Raw genomic sequence first — 24,322 nt, 5'->3', positions numbered from 1 at the left:
AGCAGGATAAGTCCAACCCTTAGCAGGCCAATTTCTACTAAACTGAGGCTGTACCTGCAAAAATCTTTAACAGTTTGCATAGATTTAGCCTTGTCCTCCACTCTCTTCAAAACTGCTTCCACACGCTAACCAAACAACACATCAGATTGCAAAGTGGCATCCAAAATCCTTGTCTTAACATGCTCTGCTAAAGTCTGATCTCTCAACCAGGCAAGAACAGAACCAGTGGCAGCCACCGAGGAGGCCTGTACAGCATCAAAACCACATTGCAAGGAATGTTTACCCACCTGTTCAGACACATGAACTAAATCCTGCATTTACAGTCAATACCTTCCATCCACCTTAGATTTCAACTGTGAAAGAAGATAATTCTGATATTTTAACATGTGGAACTGACAATTCAACGCCTCATGGCTAAAGTGGAAGAAGTATACACTTTCTTCCCATCTATCCAAAGCCCTTGCCTCTTTATCAGGAGGGACAGGATTTTTAACAACTGAGGCCTTTTAGGCCCCTGAGAGACAGTTCGGGTCTGCCCTAGGACTCTTAAAAGATACTTATGAGCTTCAGGCACCCTATAATACCTATCCGGTTTAACTGGGGCAGGAGGCAAAGAATCAGGATTCAGAGAAGCCTCTGCAAAAACATCTTCCACCACATTCAAAACAGGAGGTATAGCTAAAGGCCTATGCTGGGGTAAAACAAGAACTCCCTAAGCCTTTTCCTGGAATCAGAGAAATCTTGGCCTTCCCATTTAAAATGCTCCTCATGGAATGCAAAGTCTCTGAAAATGAAAATCCTCAGGAGGAGAAGCTGAAGGAGTAGAATCATCCACATCAGAATCAGAATAAGCATTGCTCAAAACTCTCAAGCTCAGGTTCCACCCTAGGCCTCTTATCAGGAGGGGCATAGAACCCCTTATCATAGTAATCAAATCCTCTGCCATTTTAAGCATATGTTTTTAGGCAAAGACCCTGAAGCACTAGGAGAAACCCCACTGAAGCAAAACTAGGCCCTAACCACCTAAGTGTGAGAGGAAGAACAGCCACCTGGAGAGCCCCCTCAGCCTGGCCTACTACCTGAGAGGAAACATCCTGTAACAGTAAAGTCTCTCCTGAGACTCCAAAGAAACACAGGCTTTGCTGTTTTGTCCCGGAACATCACGGCATTTAGTTACAACGCTTCCCAAACACTAACCTGGCACAGTCTAACCTTCTCTTAATAGTGCGGTTAAATCTAGCACAAGAGCGCATCCAACAACGCCGTGCTCAGGCCCTAAACAAGGTATACACAAAGTATGGTACCTATGAGGTATCTGTTTCCCACAAGAAATACAGTTATTCACTTTTCTGACATCCGGTTAAATACTGAGGCAAGAAAAAACAAAATATTAACTTTGATTCGGTCTGAAACTCTGACTTCAGAAATTTTCAGAACGCCAACCTGCACTCGCAAAATTGCTTCTGCATCGGACCGCATCGCAAAAAAGACTGAGGATATGGGCCGGTCATGCGCATTAGTACCCTGACGTACTGACGTCAGTCTAATGCGCCCTGACCGACGTCAGCCATATACTTTGGTATTCGGGCCGACTGGACAGCGGACTACCCAATAGTTAGGACTGCAGCAATGTGGAATGAAGAACATATGTGGGGTTCTATTATAAGTCTGTTTTAACCACTTGTCATTCAAGGTGGCTAAGGGGTATGTTTTAAAACCCTGTGCAGAAACTATAGGGCAAAAAGGGGGATTGTTTAAATCTTGCATACTTTCAGTATGTCAAATATAGTTTGGAAGCTCAGTTTGGGAACCTTTAAAAGATTGTACAAATCTGAATCTAAATCTAACCTACTGTTTAAAAATAAATCTTCCATAGTAAGGTCTCTATATTGATATGCAATGTTCAGTTGATTCCTAGAAACAGGCAAGTAAGTGCTGGAATCTAAGAAAATATTAGTCACTGCATTAGAATAATCTGCAGTGTTAAATAACACTGTACCCCCACGTTTATCAGGTTTCGTAATACGTATGCTGTCATCACTGAGCAATTCATGCACAAATTTTCCTTTCTTGTTCAGACAAATTATAGCCATATGAAGCTCCCCACCTGGGTAAGTTTGAAATACTGCACTGTGTGAGATGGGGAAGTGCTGGCTAACTAGTTACTTTCCTTGTTGAAAAAAAGGAATGTTCGCTGAATGAGCACTCAATGGATAGGGTTCAATGTTTAGCCATTCAATGCAAATGTTATTCAATGGTTAAACACAGACCCCCAAAAAAAACACCTAAATTTAACTTTGTGGTATATAACTTAAGTTCCAGGGTTGTGTCTACCATGCCCCAACGTTTATATGGTACAAACTGAAACCCTTTTTGAAATAAATTAAAATGGCCCTTGGTAATCCTGTGACTGGTATAACTGAAAATACTGTATCCTTCATGAGAACTAATGATTCCCTCATTTTCCTGGTATGAATCTAAGATTTCCACTTCCTCCTCTTCCTTTTGTTGGTGTAGTACTGACCCTGAAATAAAATCCGCCCCCAAGCCCAGATCCAAAACCAGTTTCAAACAACTCACTAGACATTCCAATCTGTGTAGGGGAGCGGAACCTGGCCATCATTCAAAGCATAATCAGTGTTAAATCTGTATTAGCAACATCAACAAAAGCGCCTTCATTTGCATCATGACCATCTCTATAGATAGTGCTATCATGCATCTCTGTTCAACCCCGAGCATGGTTGTTTTTAGACCCACTTTTAAAGGGATAGGCTTCCCTATTCTTATATTGTAAAACATCCCTAGAAATCTTCCTTTGCTTCTTTTTCAAATTAAATTGTTTATCAACATTTAAAACCTCATAATAAAATGACTTGTACTGGTCGAACATCAAGTCTTGTTGAATCTTGCCGTTTAAGAGGATTAATTCATCCCTTAATGAAGCAACTTCCAGTTCATTATGTCTAATTAACAGTTTCTTTATCTCAAAGCCATGACAGTCAAACATAATTAAAAAATCATTATATAAGAAACTATTACTACTCAAACCAAAAAATATTTTGAAAATGCGTAAGCCTTGAGCACAAGTTTTTTATTAATACAGTGACTCAAATAAGAGTTGTCTATTTGCAAGGTCTTTATTCTTAGCAACCGTTACTCAAGACTAATTGTTTTAAATTAAGACATAACATGTTAGATTCCTTGTCTGAACGAGTAACTGATAACAGCCCCAAAATCAAACATCCTGTCTAACAAAGCATTCAGGACCTGTCCTTCCACCTCGCTTCTAACACAATCCCCTCTCTCGTTAAATAAGAGGCTGAATGAAAGACAGTACACCTTCAACTGTAGCTCTCACAGTTTTCTTAAAGACAGAATGGTGGGGTTGCTATTCAATAAAAGTTGTTACTTATAGGAAACTGTATTCTGTTTTGGAGTGGAACTCGGAAGGTGAAGGTATGGATTTGAACGTTTATGATGCTGGTAGTGATAGGGTTTATATGGACAGTTTTTAAAAGCACTGAATGAAATAGTTTGAGTCAGCTGATGGATGCCGCCTTTGAATGTAATTTGGAGCATAATGCGGCAAGTTCTGGTAGTGTGAGTACTGGTTCAATTTTTGACAAACGATGAACCTATTTTCAGTGGGTGAGCTGATTTGAGGCAACTGATCGATGATAACCCTACAAGTCCTTACGATTGTAACAAAACAAGTTTGGGTAGCAGACGGATTACTTGCTTACCTTGTAGGATGAATGACAGCAGACAAGTTTTTGTGGATAATGGGCAAGTAGGTTCAGATGAACCAATTAAAGGTTCTTCTGGAAGTGACTCTAAATGTAATGAGGCTAGTAGCAGTTTGAGCATTTATACAACTCACAGCTCAAAAGACAGTGGGTGAGTCTTTGTTGAGCCCTCCATGGAGAGTGGGCTTGTAATGCAGGACAAGAGTAGTGACAACAGTTGGACGAATGCAGAACTTGTATATGATGATGAACAAACTGACTGACATTTTATTTAGTTTATTTATTTGCTCATGGATTCGTGGGATTTTTTTGGGAAGCTTAACGATGACCGATGGAAAAGTTGCTTTTTTTTTGACAATAGATATAGTAAACTTATTTTCTTCAATACCCCATGATGAAGGCTTAGAATTTTTTCATGATAGCCTATTGGATTATGATTTTTTAACATCAGACAGAATTTCAGTTATGCAATTAATTTGATGTTACAAATCAATTTTACTTTTTTGAAAGTAAAATTTACAAACAAATTAAAGGGGTTGCCATGGTCGCAGCATGTACGCCCATATATGCCAACTTGGTATTAATTGGATGGGAAAAACGCTGTGTATTCATTTGCAAATATTTTAAATACATTACGGTACACTTATGTTTCTTAGATGTTATTTTTATTTTATGGGATGGGTCCAGAGGGGAAAATTAGAGAGAGTTTTATCTTTTTAAATAATTCTACAGATTTCTTAATATTTACTTTAAATTTTAGCAATTCAAGTATTAATTATGTAGACACCTTAATTTCACATACACATAGTGGCTTTAAATCGCAAATTTATAGGAAACCAACATGTAATTCTTACTTGCATTACAGAAGTGCATATCCCATGATGAATCTGAAAACGATGACACTGTTACTGAACAGGAAACAAATCAATGTTTGTCAGCAGAGTTATCCCGATGGCCAATGACATTTGCATGGAGGTTAGGAACTGATGGGGTACCAAGTACAAATCTCTACTTGGTGGGGGTTTATCTAAGGAGGCGGGTGATGATTTCTCCAACAGCTGTGATTGTTCAATTTAATTCAGGCCTTAAAGAAGTGAAAACTGTCATTACTAAAAATCCAATCCATCCTTATACAAACTTTTGGGTGATTCCCCTTCTTTTGTTTACAAGGCATTGCAGAATCTTAAAGAAATATTTGAAATGGCTTAAAATAGGACAATAAGATTTGGAATGGCCAAATGTGGATGTTGTAATCAATGTCCATACATTTTAGAAGGTGCCAGTGGTTATTTAGATAAGATGAGAAGCACAGAATACCTCTACGCAAAGGGAATTGTAATTTGCAAGGGGTAGTTTATATTACCAAATGTACCACATGTCTGAGCTTATAGGCAAAACAATAAGACATCTGCAAAAACACATATATGAACATTTGCATTATGTACAAAATAAGAATTTTAACAATGCGTTTACACATATTTCTTTTTAAATTTGCTATTTTGGAACAAGCTTGTAAAAATGTAAGTGGAGGTGACTAGGATATAGGGAGATGGTATAGCACTGTAAGCTGAAGTTTCTGTATCCCCTGGTTTGAACGAAATTACATTCATCTCCCCCCTTCTTAAAGTCAGGGTAAGTAAGCTTTATGAATATGTTGGATTTATTTTATAAAACTCAAAGTGTGTAACTATTATTTAAAAAAAAGTCTTACTAATACAGTTCTACATTTATAAAGGGCACGGTTTTAGAGTTTTGCATATACATTTGTTCTTTATAAGATATTGTATTACATATTTGTAGGTAGCATGAGGTCATTTTAAATAGTCGTTGGATAAACTGACTTTTTCACTGGCTGTTGATGATGAGTAATTGCTTAAATATATGTTATTTTCTATTGCTTTTCAATTGTGATGAAGTCCCTGTGATAGGGATGAAAGCACTCAAGCTGGATTAAACTGTACTTTTTAACCTTATAGGCTTTGTTTTCTTGACTTTTTTCTTGTCCATTAGTCTCCTGCACAGAGCATTTGCTTGTTTTTATTTTTACTTCTAATGCTGGTCTCCATTTTTGTGCTACCATTTGGCATCTACCTTTCTGAAGTAAAAGCCAATACCAAAGGGCGCTGGCTGACTAAGTTTGCAAATGGCTGAAAGCTAGGAGAAGTTGCTGAATCCCCAAATGACAGAGCCATCCTGCAGATAGCTTTGTCTCAAATAAATAACTGGTGCCAAAATCATGGAATGAAACTAATTGCCAAAAATGCATTACTGTATCCTTTGGGAAGTCATCTATCCCCACAACTACCACATTAGCAACATGCCCCTAAGAGTTGACCCAGTTGTTAGGAATTTGGAAACTTTTGTGGACAGTATTCTTTTGACCAACATGTGTCCATCATTGTAAGAAAGTCCATCTATATTGCACAGGTTATAAACAAAGGGATTGTGACTAGATCGAAGGATGTCATTGTCCCGCTTTACTCAGCCGTCTTTAGGCCAATCATTACATATGCCCCCTTTAGCATGGTAATGTCCAGACACATGCACAACTGGAATGCCCACAGATATACCTTACTAAAAGGATACAATGCCTAAATGTGTCCTACATTGACCAAATCAAAGCCATGTCACTATACTCTGTATACTACAGACTGCTAAGATGTGACCTGAGTCTGGCATACAAGGCACATTCTGACCCAGTACTGATGAATTTACTGCACATCAGAAAGTCAAATGGCATCAGAAATACTTGGTCTAGGGAGGGACAGGTATATCTCACAAAGGGCACCACTGCTCTGGAACAGACTCCCCATCCACATAAAACAAACCTTATGCCAGTCTATACTCAAGCGGAACTTGGATCTATGGATGGGAAACAAAAAATTTACCCCAGGACTGCTTTCTGTACTACCAACGCACAGAGGCAGCCCCTGAATGCTTTATCCCATGCAGGGGTCCCCCTCAAATTATATACATGTTCTCCAGTTATACTCATTAGGGGAAATATATAAATATTGGCCATGGGATGGGTATGGCTAATATTTAACCAAATGGGATAGGTTAATTCAAGCACCAAAAGGGAAACCAGCTAGGCTTAAATTGGTCCACAAGTTCAGTTAGCCTGCTACTTACCTATGAACCGATTAGTTTCTTATGCAGAGATCATTATGATTTACACTCTGTTCCCACACTGCCACATTACTCCCTTCAATATTATCTGATTATATGGAGTTTGAACATTGCTAATTATCTCTCCCCACCCACTACATCTGATGCTGACTGGAGTTTCCCATTCCATCTGTCTTAAGTATAGCCAATTACCACTGGATTTTTGACAATATAGTTTGTACATACATTCCCCACCATTCCCTTCATTAACAACTTTACAATGTGAGCTTTTGCACCTACCCACATCTCACTTGTACCTGCTCAACCTTCATCTTAGTATCCTACCTTCACTCAGACTATACCACCTCCCATGCTCCTCCCTCATAATTTTTTTAGCAGGCCTTGTAAAGATATACCTGCTTCCCCTGACTGCTTTGTCTCTGGTTTATTTCAATACATGCTCTGGATGACTTCATACAACAAAGATACATAACACACCTCCATATTAGTTGAATATCTAAATTCAACAAGGTCAGATTTCTCCATAACTTTTTAAATTGGATCTAGACCTAAATGCCATTCCTAGTCATATGTTTAATCTTCCTTGTGTTCAACTACGCTCTATCACAGCTGCGTTTTGCTCATGAAGTGCAACCATTGTTGCTACATGCTCTCTCAGTACCATATAACGCTGAAATACTGGGAATACTCGCTTTGCAGAGCCCGCTGTCCCCCCTTGGTACTCTCTGTTCTTCCTGCTGTGCATCCAATGCATGCTGTTCATTCACCTTAGCTGGTGTCCCTTGTAAACTGTTTTTCTAACTCCGCTCTTGCCTCTTAGGATTAATGCAGGTTTTGGTGCCATTTCTCCACATTAGCCTAATCACAGCAAGACAAGGCATTTTAAATGTAATGCCCTTTACTTTTGCCAGTTTTTGTGTGAGGATAAAGGCTCTCCTTTTCTTCTGTGTGATTGCAGTGTAATCTTGGTCCACATATATCCATGTGCTCTACTATTAAAGTCATTCTCCTAGTCTCCATTGGTGCTAAATAACATTCCTTAAAAACGAGAGTAGAAAAACAATGACCTGTCTTGGTCTGCCATGCATCACCCTGCTCTTTATCCAGGTAGTCCTCTGTGCTCTCTCAATGGCCATCTCAATCTCTGGTACTTCAGACAAAAGTGCCAAAAGCTTTCTAACAAAACCTTTACACAGTCTCCTCCATCTACAATTTCAAACATCCCCACAATCTAAAGTTTATTTTTTTTCACCCCATGCTCTTTTTTGATCAATTACTGTGGTTTCTAATAACTCTATTTTGGCTTCCAAAGCCAAGACTTTAGCTTTCAGGAATACATTTTCATTAATCAGGGTCTGGATTGCCCATGCCCATTAACTGCCTAATGCTGATGAATTCATTTTTTTTATCTCCAGAAACACATCTTTTATGGCAATCTCTTTGTCCTCAGTTTCCATCATGGAGCGATGGTCATTATGGCTGGTATCATCAGTTGGCATGCTCTCAGTTTTCCTTCTTTCCTATTTGGCTTTATTTTTTCAAAGCCTTCCTGGATGACATGTATATTCTGTCCCATGTTCAGCATTTTGTTCTTCACCTAAAGACTTTTTTTATTCCCTCCAACACCATTTATTGGAAGCCTTGGAGAGCTACTGTTTTAACTCCAATCCATATCTGAAGTCAAATAAAACTTACCATTAACAAAATCCCTTACATCATAATTCCCTACAAGACCCCCTCGGCCCACACCTCCTACATAACTAGTATGGAGTAGTCCTTATGCATTAAGCAAAACACCATTCTCCTAGGAGACGTCAACAACCCCACAATAAACTGGGAGACTTATACATACTCAAACATGTATGCCCAGGGATTTCTGGACTTCATCAATACAAAACTCTATTAATCAGCAAGTCTGCACCCCAACCAGGGGCGATAAAAGCTTGGATTTAGTGCTTACCAATGAAAGGCAGCTTTGCTCCTCACCCACTGTAACTTCTTTCCTGGTCAAATCGCACCAGAAGTCAATCACAAATAAGACTCCAGCCTGAAGCATCTCCCATACTTTGGTACTAAGATTATGAGAAGGCTAAGTATCTACAACTGAGTGATGACTTGGTAAAATTCAAAAGCCAAATTCATCTTGACCCCACTGCTTACACAAAATCCTTCACTGCAAGAGTTTATGCACATTTAAATAGCTGCATAGATGTATCTGTCCTCCTCATAAATAAACGCAAATTAAAAAATAAAATCATGTGGTGGGACCCAATTATAAACAGGCTCTATCATATAAAGAAAAAAAAATGCAACACAAAAACAAACCTAACTTTCAAGATGCATAAACAATCTTGCTAAACTAAACAAGGAACTTGAGATACTGATCAAATCAAAGTCATATACAAGGTAAAAATAGCCAACCATGCAAATGATAACCAAAGCCTTCTTTAAACTATGTTACAAATGCCAGAAACAGCATCCAGCATTCTGCAAAGCTAATAAGAAATGATACCACATATTTAGACCCAGAGGACCCATTCAGTCTACTAGTGGACAAATTAACCTCAAACATCACCCAATCTCCCCTCCGATATTCTCAGATCACATGCCGAACATGCACCCACCCCCACCCCAAATAAGTTTTCAAGGCCAAGAACACTATGTCTATAGGACTAGACAATATACCAAGCTGTCTACTGGTCTGCCTAAAACATGACTTGTCTTCTCTCCTTTTTCACCATTTCTGCACATGGGGTTGAGTACCGTTCCAACATCATCCTTGAAAGTCAGCAAACGTCATTCTCTTGCATAATAGTGGCACTTCAACAGACCAGGGTAATTATAGACCAGTCTCATCTATAAGGCTATCAAAAGGATTATTATGGAATTAGTATACAAGGATGTATACAAACTACAATATCTTGACCCAACCCAGTTTGGATTCATCAAGGAAAGGTCCTGGTGACTTAACTTGGTTGATTTCTTCAAAAAAGTTAATGAAGCAAAACACTGCACACCACATATCTAGACCTTGCAAAGGATTTCACATTTCAATACCATCCCACAGTCTGGTATCAAAGATAAACTTTCCCAGCTGACAATCTCTGTGTAACTTGTTGTATAGTACATTGGCTCTCAAATAGATACCAGAAAATTAGGGTGGGCAGCTACACCTTCTGCAAAAGACCTGCAACTTGTGGTGTACCCCAGGGTTAAGACCTTGGGCCACTGCTCTTTGGCAATGACTTCTCAGAGGTCTAAGCTAATGTCTGAAGTTGACCATAAACCCCCAGAGGACACCAGGATCCCCCAGCAAATCTGTCACAAACAAACAGCTGGTGTTAAAACCCTGGCTAAAACTAAATGCCAAAAAATGTGTATAATCTTGTCCATTTGTGAGGACAGAAGACGAATAGGCATTCGATATTTCCTGGAAAAATGCAGTACCTTGCAAAGTTGGTATCTAATACGTCCAAGATAAATATGATTCTTTAAAATTGTTATAACAAGATGTAGTCATGGGACCTGGGAATGGAGCTATGAACAGGAAGAGAGTTTCAAACTACTTGTGACTATATTATCAGATGCTCCAATACTAAATTATATGAATATGCCAGATCCACTGCACGAAGACATAGATCAGAGCAACATAGCAGCAGCTGTGATCTTACAAGAAAGTAGAGCAGTTGCCTGTGGGTTAATAGCATTTAAGGGTGTAAACAGTGATACGTACAACTATAAAAGAACTGTTAATGACAGTGTACAGATGAAAAGAAAAAGTCCACAAATACATTCATGGTAAAGAAATTCAGGTGGAAACGGATAAAAGTCTGTGTAACGTGTAGTAAAAAGTCTCTGGACAAGACATCTCTGAGACTGCAGTGATTATTACTTAATCTAAAAAGTATGGCCTGAAAATGATAGACAAGTAAAGAACTACACAAAACATGTGTGTTAACATAAGTGTGAAGACAAACTGCAGTTACTAACAGAAGACAAAGTAAAATAATTTCAAAGGTGAGTTCACACCAATTTAGAAATGCAGTTAATGAAAGGTGTTCAAATGAAAAGTTAGTTAGTCTAAGCAAAACTCATCAGAAAAATCAAATTCAAGGAATAAAAAGTATCCAAAGCTCAACATTTACAGCTGATAAAATAATATTTCCTAGTCCACTGAGAAAAAAACATGCTTGGAAAGATACAACAGTCACATCTGACAAGACTAAAAAGCAAACAGACCACCAGATATTATGTTTTATACAAACTAGAGAAACGATTAAACAAATAAAGTAAAAAAAAACAGCAACTCCAACTATCCGAACGTCAGGGGCAAATTTACTGTAACATCCACGATATAGTAAGTGAAAGTCCAAAAACGTCACTTCAAAATAGATGTTTAACGCAATTTTTAATAAAAAAGAAAAGCGTTTTCGTTTAACAATGTAACTTGTATTACTATTTATTACTTCGGATTACTTGTTAGTTGTGCAGCTGTAGCTTTAAGCATTTATTAGTGAGGTTTACGTTGCACGTAATACGTTACATATAAATTGTTTTTGGCGGTATTTTAAAATTGTTTGCTTTGTTCTGAAGAAGCTTTGGCTATTGCCTTTAGCGAAAACGCTTTTCTTTTTTATTAAAAATTGCGTTAAACATCTATTTTGAAGTGACGTTTTTGGACTTTCACTTGCTATATCGTGGATGTTACAGTAAATTTGCCCCTGACGTTCGGATAGTTGGAGTTGCTGTTTCTTTGACTTTATTAGATATTATGTTTTGGCAAGGAATGACAATTCAGACAGAACTAGTACACTACAGCAATTAACACTAAGGAAGACATACTAGGATATCCAGTTCTAGATCACCCTCCTAAAGTCAAGTGGGCACTGATCTGTTCCAGTTCAAAGAAACATGCATCTTAAGTGTGTGGATTATTGCAAGCTCCCAAAAATAAAGTGACATGCAAAAAATACAAGTGTCACTTGTGCATTGAAGTCTATACTCCTGAAAGAGGGAACACCTAATATTCTTGTATCCAACAATGATCTGCACTATACAAATAAAGAATGCAGAAGATACATGCATAAGTGGGAATTCAAATATAATATCTGGAGATAATGCAAAAAAGTAAGCTGTGTAAGATCTTACCGTAACTGTAGATGCCAGTCTCTTCCACTGTTGGCAGTATTCATTACAATAGGGAATCCTCTGCAAGGGTGCCCCGACATCTGGCCAGTATACCAATGCCCTTAAGTTGCTTTCAGGTACACTGTATGTCAGACATTCTACTCATGTAGCATAGGACATAAAGGTGACATCTGGACGTACCATCCTCAGAACTGACAGCCCCAGCAGGAACACCAGTCCAAGGTGAAAAGAGGTGATCGGTATCTCCAGAAGAGAAAAGGACCAGTGGCAGGAAGGAGGGAGTGAATACTGCAACAGTGAAGAGAAGGACATCTACCATTACAGTAAGATCTCACATAACTGTACTATGTCCTCCTCTTCACTGCTGCAGTATTCATTACAACAGGAAGAGTGCCAGAGCTCAGGAAGACAAGAGGGAAGAAGGACCAGCAAAGCTCTCTAGGAATCCATGAAGGATGGCCCCAGCAAAACCATCTCTAGCTCTGGAAAATTCATCTAACTTGTACTGCTTGGTAAATGTATGCACAGAAGTCCAGGTAGTTGCCTCAAGAATAGAGTTGGTACCCAAACCTTTGAAAAAAAGCACCAGAAGCCACAGCTCTAGCAGAATGAGCCTCAAAAGAAGAAAGAAGACTCTTACCATGAAAGGAATAATAAAAGGAAATGGCTTCAGAAATCCAAGAAGAAATAGTTTGCTTGGACATAGCCAATCTTAATGATCTAGGATGAAAAGAAAAGGGCTGATTAGATTTACAAAAAGTCTAAGTTTTATCTAAATAAAATCTGCGTTGTCTAGGCACATCCAACGTGCAGAGCACTTTCTCACAGGCAGATTGTGGAGAAGGGAAAAAAGTGGGCAAATTAATAGACCAATTAAGGGACAACTCATTCACTATCTTGGGCATAAAAGAAGGATTAGTATGAAGGGGCACCTGCCCTTAAAATGTACCAAAAAAGGAGGACAAGCCATAAGGGCTTGAAGCTCAGAAACCTGCCTGGCAGAAGTAAGGACTAACAGAAGAGCAGTTTCCCAAGAGCAATGCTGCAAAGAAGCTGAAGCTGCAGGCTCACAAGGAGCCTGAGTCAACTAAGAGGAGGAGGAGGCTTCCTGAGAGGTCTAATACGTAGGACACCTTTAAGGAACTGCTTGGCTTCAAATCTAGAAGGTAGAAGAGGTGATAAGGCAGACAAGCAGAGATAGCCGACAAGTGGGCCTTAGCAGAAGAATAACCCAACTCAGCACAAAGCAGTTCACACAGATGAGACAACCAAAGGAACATCCACAAAACGTGGATCCAGGTTATAAGAAAGACACCAAACAGAAAACCTCTTCCATTTGGATAAGTAAGATTTCCTAGTAGTGGGTTTCCTGGCCTCCTGCAAAAACCTAAGCACATCCTCAGAAAAAAGAAGTCTATGTGCAATCAAAACCCTATCACCCACAATGTCAGTTAAAGAGTGGACAGTTGGGGATGGATGAGATAGCCCTTCTCTTGTGTGAAAAGGTCCACCCCATAGAGGCAAGTTGTGATGAATGCTCTTGGCTAAATGTAGAAGAGGGAACCAATGCTGTCTCGGTCAAAACAGAGTCACCAAGAAGATTTTGGGAGCATCCGGTTGTATTTTTCACAGGGCTTTTGGAAGGAAGGGAAGGGGAGAGAAAGCATAAAGAAACAACCCCTTCAAATAAAAAGAGAGGGCATCCACCTTCCAAACTAGAGGACCTGGAACTCTGGCACAAAACAGAGGAAGCTGTCTATTCAGAGGAGAGGCAAAAAGATTCATTTGAGGAGTATGTCACTGGTGGATAATGTCCAGAAACACATCCCTGTGAAACATACATACATTCATGGTATTGAGTTCTGGACCTGCTCAGAGAGTTTGTCACAGTGTTTTGACCTGAAGGAATGTAGACTGCCTGAAGATACTGGATAGCCTGTTCCCACACTAGAAGTGCCAACCGACAAAGAAGAGAAGACGTTGTCCCCCGGTTTGTTGACACACCACATCACTGTGATATTATCTGCAAACAACATGAGAAGTCCTGCAGAGAAGAGCCAATCTCCTTGACGCCAATGTGGTCTTTCTGTTGAGGAGGTGACCAGATTTGCTGTGCTTGTAGGGAGCTGAAAGCTGCTCCCAATCCCATGTCTGAAGCATCTGTGAACAGCTCCTCATAGAGAAGAGGTGGATGAAAAGGGAACCCTGGGTCGAGAGTCGCTGAATCCACCACTGAAGTTCCTGCTTCAGACATGGAAGAGGAGGGACTAAATCTCAAGGGGGTGTGAATGAAAAGCCAAACTGACTTTAGAAGCTGAAGTTTTCTCATGTGGAGTTTGGCAAAAGGGAGCATTGGAATGGTGGAAGACATCAGCCCCAGAGATCTCAGAAAGTCCCTTGTTGTTAAGGAGGTCAGAGAGAAAAGGGACTGAAAAAAAGGAAATGAGAGTTACGGCATTGGGAGGAGGCAGAGATGCCAGCATAGGAACAAGTCTGGATCCTGCATACCAGAAAGACATGATCCTGAAATGGAGTCAGAAAGGACTTTTTGAAATTTATAGTAAACCCCATGGTCTGCAGGAGGGAGACAGCAAATGAAGAATTTGCAACAAAGTCTCTGGGCAGGATGCCTGAGATAGGAGGTCAGTCAATTAGGGGAAAGACATGGATCCCCCTTAGCCTGAAAAAAAGCAATCATAGGAGCAAGGCATTTGGTGAATACCTTTTGGGGCAGTAGAAAGGCCACAGGGAAAAGCAGAGAACTGAAAATGCCAGGGAGCTACAGAGAAATGTAAAAACTTCCTGAAAAGAGGATGAATCGGGATATGAAGATAAGCATCCTTGAGTTCTGGGAACACCAGATAAGCCTGAGGAAGAGCAGGGAAAAAGCCTGAAGGGACAACAAACAAAAAGACAGGACCTTCAGAAAAGTGTTTAGATGAGAGAGGTCTAGAATAGGTGTCCAAGTGCCTTCTTTCCTGGGCACGAAAAACATTCTGGAATAAAACCCCCTTCCTCTTTGGGAAACTGGAACTTCTTGAATAGTTCCCCCACTCCCCAAGTCAAGATATCCTGAAGCACCCCTGGAAAGAAAGGCAACTGTTCCAAAGGGGGCTAAAGAATACCCATAAAAGGGGGGAGAGATTTCCAGACAATGAAATACCCTAGGGAAGATAATGAACAGAACCCACAAGTCCTAATTAATCTTTAACCAAACAGGAAGAGAAAGGGAAAGATGAAGAGAGAGAGAGGAATGTGGCTGAGAAGAACAGGATAGTCAGACATCAACTGGTTTGTCAGGAAAGGGAAATTGTTCTGGCAAAGTAGTTTACATAGCTTTAGCAGGAAGAGCCCACTTTTCCCACCCTTCTTACCCTTGGAGGAGGCCTAGAATGCCTATGAACAAAGGGTGGCTTACTGGGGTAATCTCCCTGAATTTAAGCACAGGAAAAACAAAAACATGGCCTTGCCCTTACCTTAAAGAGACTTAAATCAGCAAGCAGCTTCACCAAACAAGTGTTTCTTGTCCAGAGGAGCATCCATCAATTTAGCCTTAATATCATCAAGCAAAGGTTGAAGCCAAAGCCAGGAATATCGCCTCATCACAGAACCAAAGGCAACAGCCCTAGGAAAAGCATTGGCTGCGTCATAACTACACTTAATGGAATGGCAAACCACCTGGGACAAAGTCCCTAAAAGAGAAAGAGGACAAGTCTTCTCTTCAGTGTTTGGGAGATGAGAAATTATCGGACATGCCTGGGAAAGAAGAGACAGAATGTATCTGGACATATGGGTCTGACAAATGACTGTCCTAAAAGCTGAGGTAGAAGAGGTATTAACCTTCTTACCTAGCCTTTCCACAGTTCTGCTGTCTTTATCAGAAGGAAGTAACTTCATAGAAGGCAACAACTGAGAATTCCTGTCAGATGCCACAGAGACCACAGAAGGGTCAGCAAAAGGATACCTATATAGAAATTCAAAGTCTTCAAGCACCATACAAAACCTATCAAGTTTCTTGGGGGATGAGAATCATGAGCCTTAGATCAAGTAGAAAAAGCATCCAAACAGCATCCAAAACAGGAGGAACAGCAGAAAGTCTAAGAGAGTCCATTTGCAGGAGCTCATAATACCTCTTTTGTATCTCAGAAACCTGGGCACAATCCCCATTTAAAAAAAAAAACTCTCTCATTCTGGAGATTGTTCTGGAAAATAAATTCTTTGAAAGGTGTGTCAGGACTAGTAGATTCCTCTTCCTCAGACATACAGTCTAAAGGAGAGGGAATCTGAGATGAATATGCAAGGAATTCCTCATCTGAACCCACCTCCTCTTCCTCAGAGGAATCCTGTTACCTGGGTTTTTTATGGGAAGTGGAGAAGAGGGAGCTGGAATAGAGACTCCATGAGGAGGTTTCAAACCCATCAAACCATTAAACAACCCCTGATTGAAATTCTGCCATTCACTCTCCAGGTCCTTAGAAGTTGGAGAAATATGCTTACTCTTTTGCTTTTTCTTCAAGGGAACATCCGCCTAATAAAACTTAGAAGGCTGCAATCCTAGATGGCATTCAATAACAGCAGATGGAACTTCCTCCTTGATCAAAATCTGAGGAACATCCCTAGACCTCTCAGAAATAATCTGCTTGTTCTCCCTGAACATTAGAAACAGAGGTTTGCAAGTTCTCCAAGGATGTGCATAAGTTGGTATCCATGCCGACCTCAAGCAGTCACGGCTGAAGAACCCAACAGCAGAGCTGGGTGATCCTCTGGGCTTTCATTTGCCTCAGGAGAGACATCTGGCAAAGGCTGCACAGAAGAATCAGACCTACACTTCTTGGCCTTCTTCTTCACAGAAGGCTGTCCCCTCGAAGTAGGACGTTCTTTCCATCGTGTCTTCAGCTAAAAGCTTAGGACACTGGTTCTCCAAATATAAGGCCAAGGAAGAAAGCAGACCAAGGAGAGAGTGTTAGGAACAAAGGCCTGGCAAACTGAACCGGGTATAAAGTCGTGGGAAGTGCTGAGACAAAATGAGCACTGCTCATGACTGTCGTTATGGGGAAATCTGTCTCCTACACTGGCATTTACCCTTCTCAGCTGACACAAATCCTCAAAAGCAACAATACAAAAGAAAAAGAGAAGATCAAAAAACCCAATGGGGCACTTATCTGAAATGGCTTGGTGAACCAGCAACGGAATGGGCATTCAGACAGACGATCAAGAGATGGCATTCGGACTGGTGGAAAAGTTCTGAGGATGGTACGTCTGGATGTCACCTTTATGCCCTACACTACACAAGAAGCATACTTGAGATGTATGGTGTACCTTAAAGCAACTTAAAGTCTTTGGCATACTGGCGGGACTACGGGCTGGGGATCCCTATTATAATGAATACCGCAGCAGTGAAATGGAAGGACATTTAAAGTTGTCAGCAATGTAGCCAAACCAAGATCAGATGTACTTTCTGAAGACTATGGTAAGCTGCATAGATGAAACTGCGAACATCTGTATAAGACAACCACCAAGCTAAAGCTGAAACTTAAGTTTTACAAAGAAAAACAATCAGTCCTGCTGCCAAAAGACATACGGTGAGAATTGAGAGAGCTGCAGAGCAACTTGTGAGGTTGTTTCCAAGTGAACTATGAAAGCAAGAGTGGTCGCTAAGGGAAGAAGAGATGTCCGGTATGGTCTCCTGTTAAAATCTTCAGATATGGCTGGTAAATTACTGAAGAAACTACATATGTGCATGGACTGTCAAGAGATGAGAAAAATGTTTTAAAATTGAAAAGCTTCATTACTAATAAAGTGTTTTAAATATGCAAAAAAAAGTTAATATCTGACACCAGCATTCCATAACATGCAAAGCACAGTGGTATGGTCAAATATGGTGTGATCAAATTAATATAATGCATGACACCTCCTCAGAAATATACATGTATTGCAGATTTAATTACAGAAATACATCATATTTAGGTATATATTTTTAAGGTTAATGAAGCAGAGTGATCTGACTCATACACAAGCCTAGAATTTCTAGAAAATTTAGTCTAAATATAGAGTATCTTCTGACTCGTTTATTAATCCCTCCTAACACAACAGCTCAGCTGTGGCACACAAAAGGCCTTGTAGTCTACTCAATATGCCTGTTCAAAATAAATAAAACAAGAATAAAAACAAACACATACCCTGTCTCAAAAATACATGCAACATACATGCATCAGGCCTATGCTGCAGCTTTGATAACACAAAGTAATACTGATGTTAATTCTGGCAAACTGCATACATTGTGTACAAAAGAACAAGTTCAGTCAAGTAAAATCACAAAAATATTGTAGTCAATACAATGGATATCCCACAAAGATGGTCTGCTATGTCAACAATTTTAGACAATAGCACATTAATCACCCATAAATTTAAAATAAAAGCTGGTGAAGATCCAGAAAAATTCACATAACAAAATGGTCACTGGCAAATGTAAAAGTAGAGGACAAGTACAGATATTTTTCATAAGAAAAATTATAGCCATTCTGAGTTTTTGGAGAAACACTGCCAACTCCCTAGTCTCCAGAGATGCATAGACTTTTTAACATTAAAATGTGGTCTAACGTACAATATACAAAAAGTTGTACTTGCCTTTAATTTCTACTACTACTAGCTTATCACATATTTGCTTTTCATATGTCTCTATGTGTTCTAACGACTCTTGAAAGAGATCTGCTTCTCTCATTACTTGATTCTGGTACAGTAGCAGCTCACTATACTCATAGTCAAGTTTATTAGGAGGGACCTAAAAAAGGAAAAAGAAATCTGTGAGAAGCAACACTACATAAAGTGAATAAGGACAATACTCTCAAGTAATCAAGCAAACAAAAAATAAGATCTGTATTAACTTATTATTAGCTTCATTCAATAGGTTTTCAATATGAAAGTCACACTAAGGATAGCGACCACTGAAGACAGCAATCCGTGGCAATTTTTCATTTGCTTTTACTGAATGCATGACCAAAATATAAAACGGATCCCAGTGGAACATTTTCAAATAAAGCCCAGGAGTCAACACTCATAAAAAGAGCTGAATATAACATTAATTTCAATTTTTTTATACACCTGAAGAAGCCTTGTGGTGAAAGCGCTTGTGTGTCTTGCAATAAATCAGCTGAAGAAAATGGAGCCTTGCCTCTGCCTGCTTTTATTCTTTGGATTTGTTTTGTGTTTTTGCAGAGGTACCTGGTTACTGTTGGAATTATATTTTGCTTTGATTAATTTCAATTTGTTACATTAAAGTGTTTGATAAAGTTTTGCAAATGTAAACACTGTTAAATAAAGGTATGGCAACAGTAATAAATGTTGCTGAGCTAGAAATGTTATGTGGTAGTTCAAGATGCATATGTAAAATCACAAATGTACTTACAGAAGGAGTTATTTTGCTTGTTGATTAATGGTGTGTGTGTGTGTGTGTGTGTGTGTGTGTGTGTGTGTGTGTGTGTGTGTGTGTGTGTGTGTGTGGGGGGGGGGTCTACATTAAATTAAAAAAAAATGTGCCAAGGCATAAAAGGAAGGGAGGACTGTCTTAATGGTGAATACTGCATATTTAAAGAAATGAAACAAAAATCCAGTGAAGGATGGGCCAGAGTGGAAGGCTGGATGAGAGTGACATAACTGTTTGCAGTTCATTAAATGTTAACAGAACAGGTAGTCTGAAAAGGAGATTAATTCAGGGTCTATAGTTAAGGTTGTGTGATGCCGAAAATATCTGCTCAAAGAGCTGAAATGAATAATCTTTTAGTGATGATCTGAATTCTAAGTATAAAGCAAGGTTTTTCACTGTGGAAAGAAGCGATTCCCAGAGTTTGGGGGCAAAATTTAAAAAACAATGATCACTACACCAGAGTTTGTTGTTCAGTTTACGCAGAGATGGAGCTCTTGATAGAATGGAGCTCATCACATAGTGCCTACATCTGATGGAGAGCCCACCTGAAGGAATTGAAAAGGAATTTAGCTTGATCAGTTGACATAGTAAAGAGACCAGAAGTAAATCCAAGTTTTGTTGGATGGGTAACCATTTCTCTTTCAAGAGGAACAGCATTGTTCTGGGGTGAGGGTGGGGGTTACTGAATGATGCAAAGACTATGGATTTTGGATAAATGTGGTAGAAAAGCAATAGGCCTATAACTGGATGTATAATTGAAGGTTCTAACTTTGCATAAGTACAACACTGTTTACATATTTTCCTGGAAAGTTATATTTAAGATGGATACAGAATAGGATAGAATACCAGAAGCAAGATGATGCAATCTGTTGAGAGGTTGTCTACTGCTAGAGTAGTAGATTTTATTTGAGAAGCTAATTTATGACTGTGGAAGATGGAAGAGGTTTAAGGGAGAAGATGTCTTATGAAGTCATATTTGTTATGTTCTACCTGTGTTATCAGCAGCTTTTCTCCCCAGGCCTTTGCTGAAAATGGCCATATACCCAGCTGGACTATCCTGGTCAACAAATGTAAAATAAATAAACAAATTGTCAAAAAGGGAAGATTCTCAGGGCTGCCAGTACCGTTTTCTATTGGAGATGTTACAGCTTGTATGCAATGAATCCTAATACTTCTATGCAATGTTTGTGACTATTTCAGTGAATGGGTTATGCTAGTTTGGTCTGCCTAAGGTTTATGAGATTCTTTATACTTGCCCAGAATTATTTTGGTGAGTTTCCTGAAGGCTGTCTTAAAACTACTTCATATATGAGTTTAGATAAGATTTCATGAGGTTTTGCAATTTCCTGTGATGCTGGCAGCTTTGCTGTGTTTTATACTTGGCACAGTGTTTTCCTTGCTTTGCTCCTTTCCCTTACGAACTTATTTGCTTTTAGTGTTTGTTATAACTACTACTTCTCAGAGGAGCTTGTTCATTTGGAATGTTAAGACAGATCATGTTAAATGTTGAGGTAGCTTCATCTAATGGAAGAATTTTTAGCTAGTTCCATATGCACAGTTTTATGTTGGAAATAAAGTGTCTGTTTAATGTGGATAGGTTCTCCAAGATGAACATGTAATTTTTTTATGTTCGTTTTATTTGTCTGGTAGTAAATGTAGGGTGGTTTGCCCACAGCATATCACGCAGAATACCACACAGCAATTTTACCAGGGTCAGAGGAAAGTATCCAGTTCAGTCCAAAAATTATTAGTTCTTGATAAGTTTATTGCATCTAGTTGGGGGTCTTGAAGAGCTATATGAACCTGAAAAAAATACAGCAGGAGATAAGAATTGTTTAAGCTAACTATTGGCTTTAGTGAGTGAAGAATGATGCAAAAACAAAATAATGGTACCACAAAATATTAAGTGGAATTGTTCATATCAGTACAGCATTACCTGAGCAAACTATATGAAAAAATATATTTAAGGTTCATCCTTACTTGTCCATGACATGAGATAACTAGTTATATGACCATTTCCTCAGACTAAGTATATTAAGTTCTTGAACATTAAAAGCAGTTGACAGTGTATGAAAACATGAAGTATGTTGACAGATGACTGCAATAATGAAGTCAAATAAGAATAGGGGACCTTAGCAGTATGACATTATAGGTTTCCATCTCAAATCTTTTCCAAAGTTATTCACTGACTTACTTATGCAAAACAGAAGTTGCTGATGGAATGTCAGCATGATGCAACAGTGGACGCACATAGCATGTTCTTAACAGTACCACCAGCATGATGTTCAGCATGTCCCACAATTACCTCCATACATTATATTCAGTAAGAAACCAGTAATACACTATATGGAGTATACAAAATTAGCACAAAATTCAGCGGACATGGCAAGTTGCACATGCTCTCTCAAAAACCTAAATTAATAAAATACAGTAATATGGTGAATTATAAAATGTATTAAGTATTCATACTTAAGCAAGGAGCATATGCAGAGGAAAAAGTAATTACAATGATAAGAATTCAGAACAAGTAAAAAGATTTAGCAATTCTGGCATCCTCAGAGGAAACCCAGGAATAATCTGGCATTCAGTTTTTGTTGCATCACAACATATACCACCCTATCAGTCTTCTTATAGGTTTATAGGTAGGTACTAGGCTATCGACCCAAGGGCCTACGTAAGCCTAGCCAGCAAGGTTCCATAGCTTACGCCACCAAAGAAAGTTATTATCCTGTGCCACTGTCCAGCAGAGAGACAGAAGTGATCCCCGGGGTGTATTTCCTATTTCCCATCCACTCATCAAGATTTTTCTTGAAGAGTGCTAATGAAGAACTTTGCTTGACATAGAAGGGTAGCTTAGTCCAGAGTATAGAAAGTCTCTGGGACAGGAATCTATCCCTCCAGTGTGTCCTGTTTATTGTGGTGATAAGGTTTAGGTCCCAGAGTGTGTAGCTCGGAGGGATTGGGATTTCTTCAGGTGTAGAATGTCCAACAGCTCTGGGTTTGACATAGCTTTATATATTAGGCAGAGATCACCTCGGAGTAGGCGATAGGCTACGGAGTAAAGCTGGAGTTTTTTGAGGCGGTCAGTGTAGGGCATTTGTTTGAGGCCAGTAGTCCTCTTTGTGAGAAACTTCTGTGGCCCTTCCAGCTGCTGCAGATGTCTAGTGAGGTACATTAAAAAAGGGGCAATATACTCTTCAATGGGTCTAATGAGTGACAAGTAGAGGGTAACAATGACCTCTTTTCTCCTGGAAGAGAACACTTATGATGAGGTGTGCCAGGCAGAAGGATTTCCTGACTACGGTGGCAATGTGACTATCAAAGGAGATACTACTATCCCCACCTGGGTCCCAAGGTCTCTTAGCACGCATTCGGTGTTAAGTAGATTGCTGCCTATGTGGTAGTTCATGGGTACAGAGTTTTTACCAAAGGGGATGACACTGCACTTTTTGGCATTGAGCTTGAGGCCATGCCTCTGACACCAGGCATCTGTCTCGGTGAGGCCCTTCTGTAGGATGTCCACATCATTTGGGGACTTGACTATGGCTCCTAGTTTGCAGTCATCTGTGAACTTCATTAGTCAGAGGCCTTCTGTGTTAACCTGTACTTCAGAGATGTAGATAACTAACAGGAGAGGTCCCAGGATGGAACACTGTGGTACTCCACTTGTCACTGCTTTGAGGTCAGATTTGGAATCTGCAACTTTTACAGTCTAGGTTCTGTCAGTGAGCCAGTTGGCAACCCATCTTGTGATGTAGGGATTTATACCTAATTTAGTAAGTTTAGCTATAATTCCAGAATGGGGGATGGTGTTGAAAGCCTTGGCAAGGTCAAGATAGGCTGTGTGAACCACCTTACCCTCATCCACGGCTTTTGTGACTGCCTCAAAGAAGTCAATCAGGTTCAGAAGGCATGATCTGCCTTTCACAAACCTGAACTTGGTGGGATCCAGAGCTTGGAGGTTACCAATGTCTTTGTTTATGAGTTCCATGATGATACGTGCCATGGCCTTGCAGACCAGGCTAGTCAGGCTAATAGGTCGATAGTTTCCGGGATCAGTGGTGGCTCCCCCCTTTGTGGAGTGGGACAACTATTGCTATGCACCATTAAATGTGCACAAAGCCTGATGCGAGGCTATTACTGAACATGGCGCTTAAGTGGGGAGCCAGTTCGTTCTGAAATTCGTGTAAAAAGCAGCCTGGGATGTTGTCCAGTCCCATGGATGCTGTGTTTTTGGCTTTATAGAGTACAGCTTTTACCTGCGTAGTTGCGATTACAGAGACTCTGTATTCTTCCTGTATAGATATGGGCCCTTTAGGGGTGAGAGGGGGGTAAAGTTATAGCACTGAACCTATCTGCCAGGATGTTGGCAATATCAGTTGGTTCTGTAATTTTCGTGCCTTTGTGCTGTAACTCAGAGCAGATCTGGGTGTTGTCATCTAGGTTCCTGACATAGCTATAGAATGCTTTGTGGTTGTCCTTGGATTTAGTGGCGATTTTGTTTTCGTAGCTAGCTTTGGAGGATCTTATAAGGGATCACAGCTTCTTACAGAGGCTGACCAGGGAGTTCCTCCACTCATGGGATTTTACTCTCTTTTGCAACAGTTTCTTCCTTCTGTTGTACAGTTTCTTTATAGCAGGGGACAACCAGATTGGCTTCCTTTTTTGGAGGATAGCGTCTTGGTTCAGTTTGGGATAGCACGATCCTTATTACAGTGCATTTGTGTAGGATTCAGCAGTTGTTACTGTACTGTCCATCTGCAAGGGTGTCATGAAGTTCACCACTTCTGTCTTAAGAAGCATGAAGTTGGCTTTGGAGAAACTTTTTACTGTGGTTTCCACTATGGGGGTTGGGGGCGGGATGTGGATTTAAAGG

The 24,322-nt window shown here is 39.8% G+C and overlaps 1 protein-coding gene across 1 annotated transcript in view; it reads right to left on the bottom strand.

The window, feature by feature from the left end:
• The window catches only part of NAA16 (N-alpha-acetyltransferase 16, NatA auxiliary subunit), a 2,694,704-nt gene that overhangs the window by 2,146,456 nt on the left and 523,926 nt on the right, over positions 1 to 24,322 (bottom strand). Inside the window, exon 6 of the mRNA XM_044071699.1 lies at positions 18,651 to 18,804. Within this exon, the coding sequence (XP_043927634.1) occupies positions 18,651 to 18,804 (154 nt within the window). The remainder of the gene's footprint in view (positions 1 to 18,650; positions 18,805 to 24,322) is intronic.

The sequence above is a fragment of the Protopterus annectens genome, chromosome 5.part0, assembly GCF_019279795.1.
Source record: "Protopterus annectens isolate FY-2018-M chromosome 5.part0, PAN1.0, whole genome shotgun sequence".
In the NCBI taxonomy this organism is placed as follows: domain Eukaryota; kingdom Metazoa; phylum Chordata; order Ceratodontiformes; family Protopteridae; genus Protopterus; species Protopterus annectens.
Note: the sequence above shows the minus strand (reverse complement) of the source record. Positions and strands in the feature narration are given on the sequence as shown.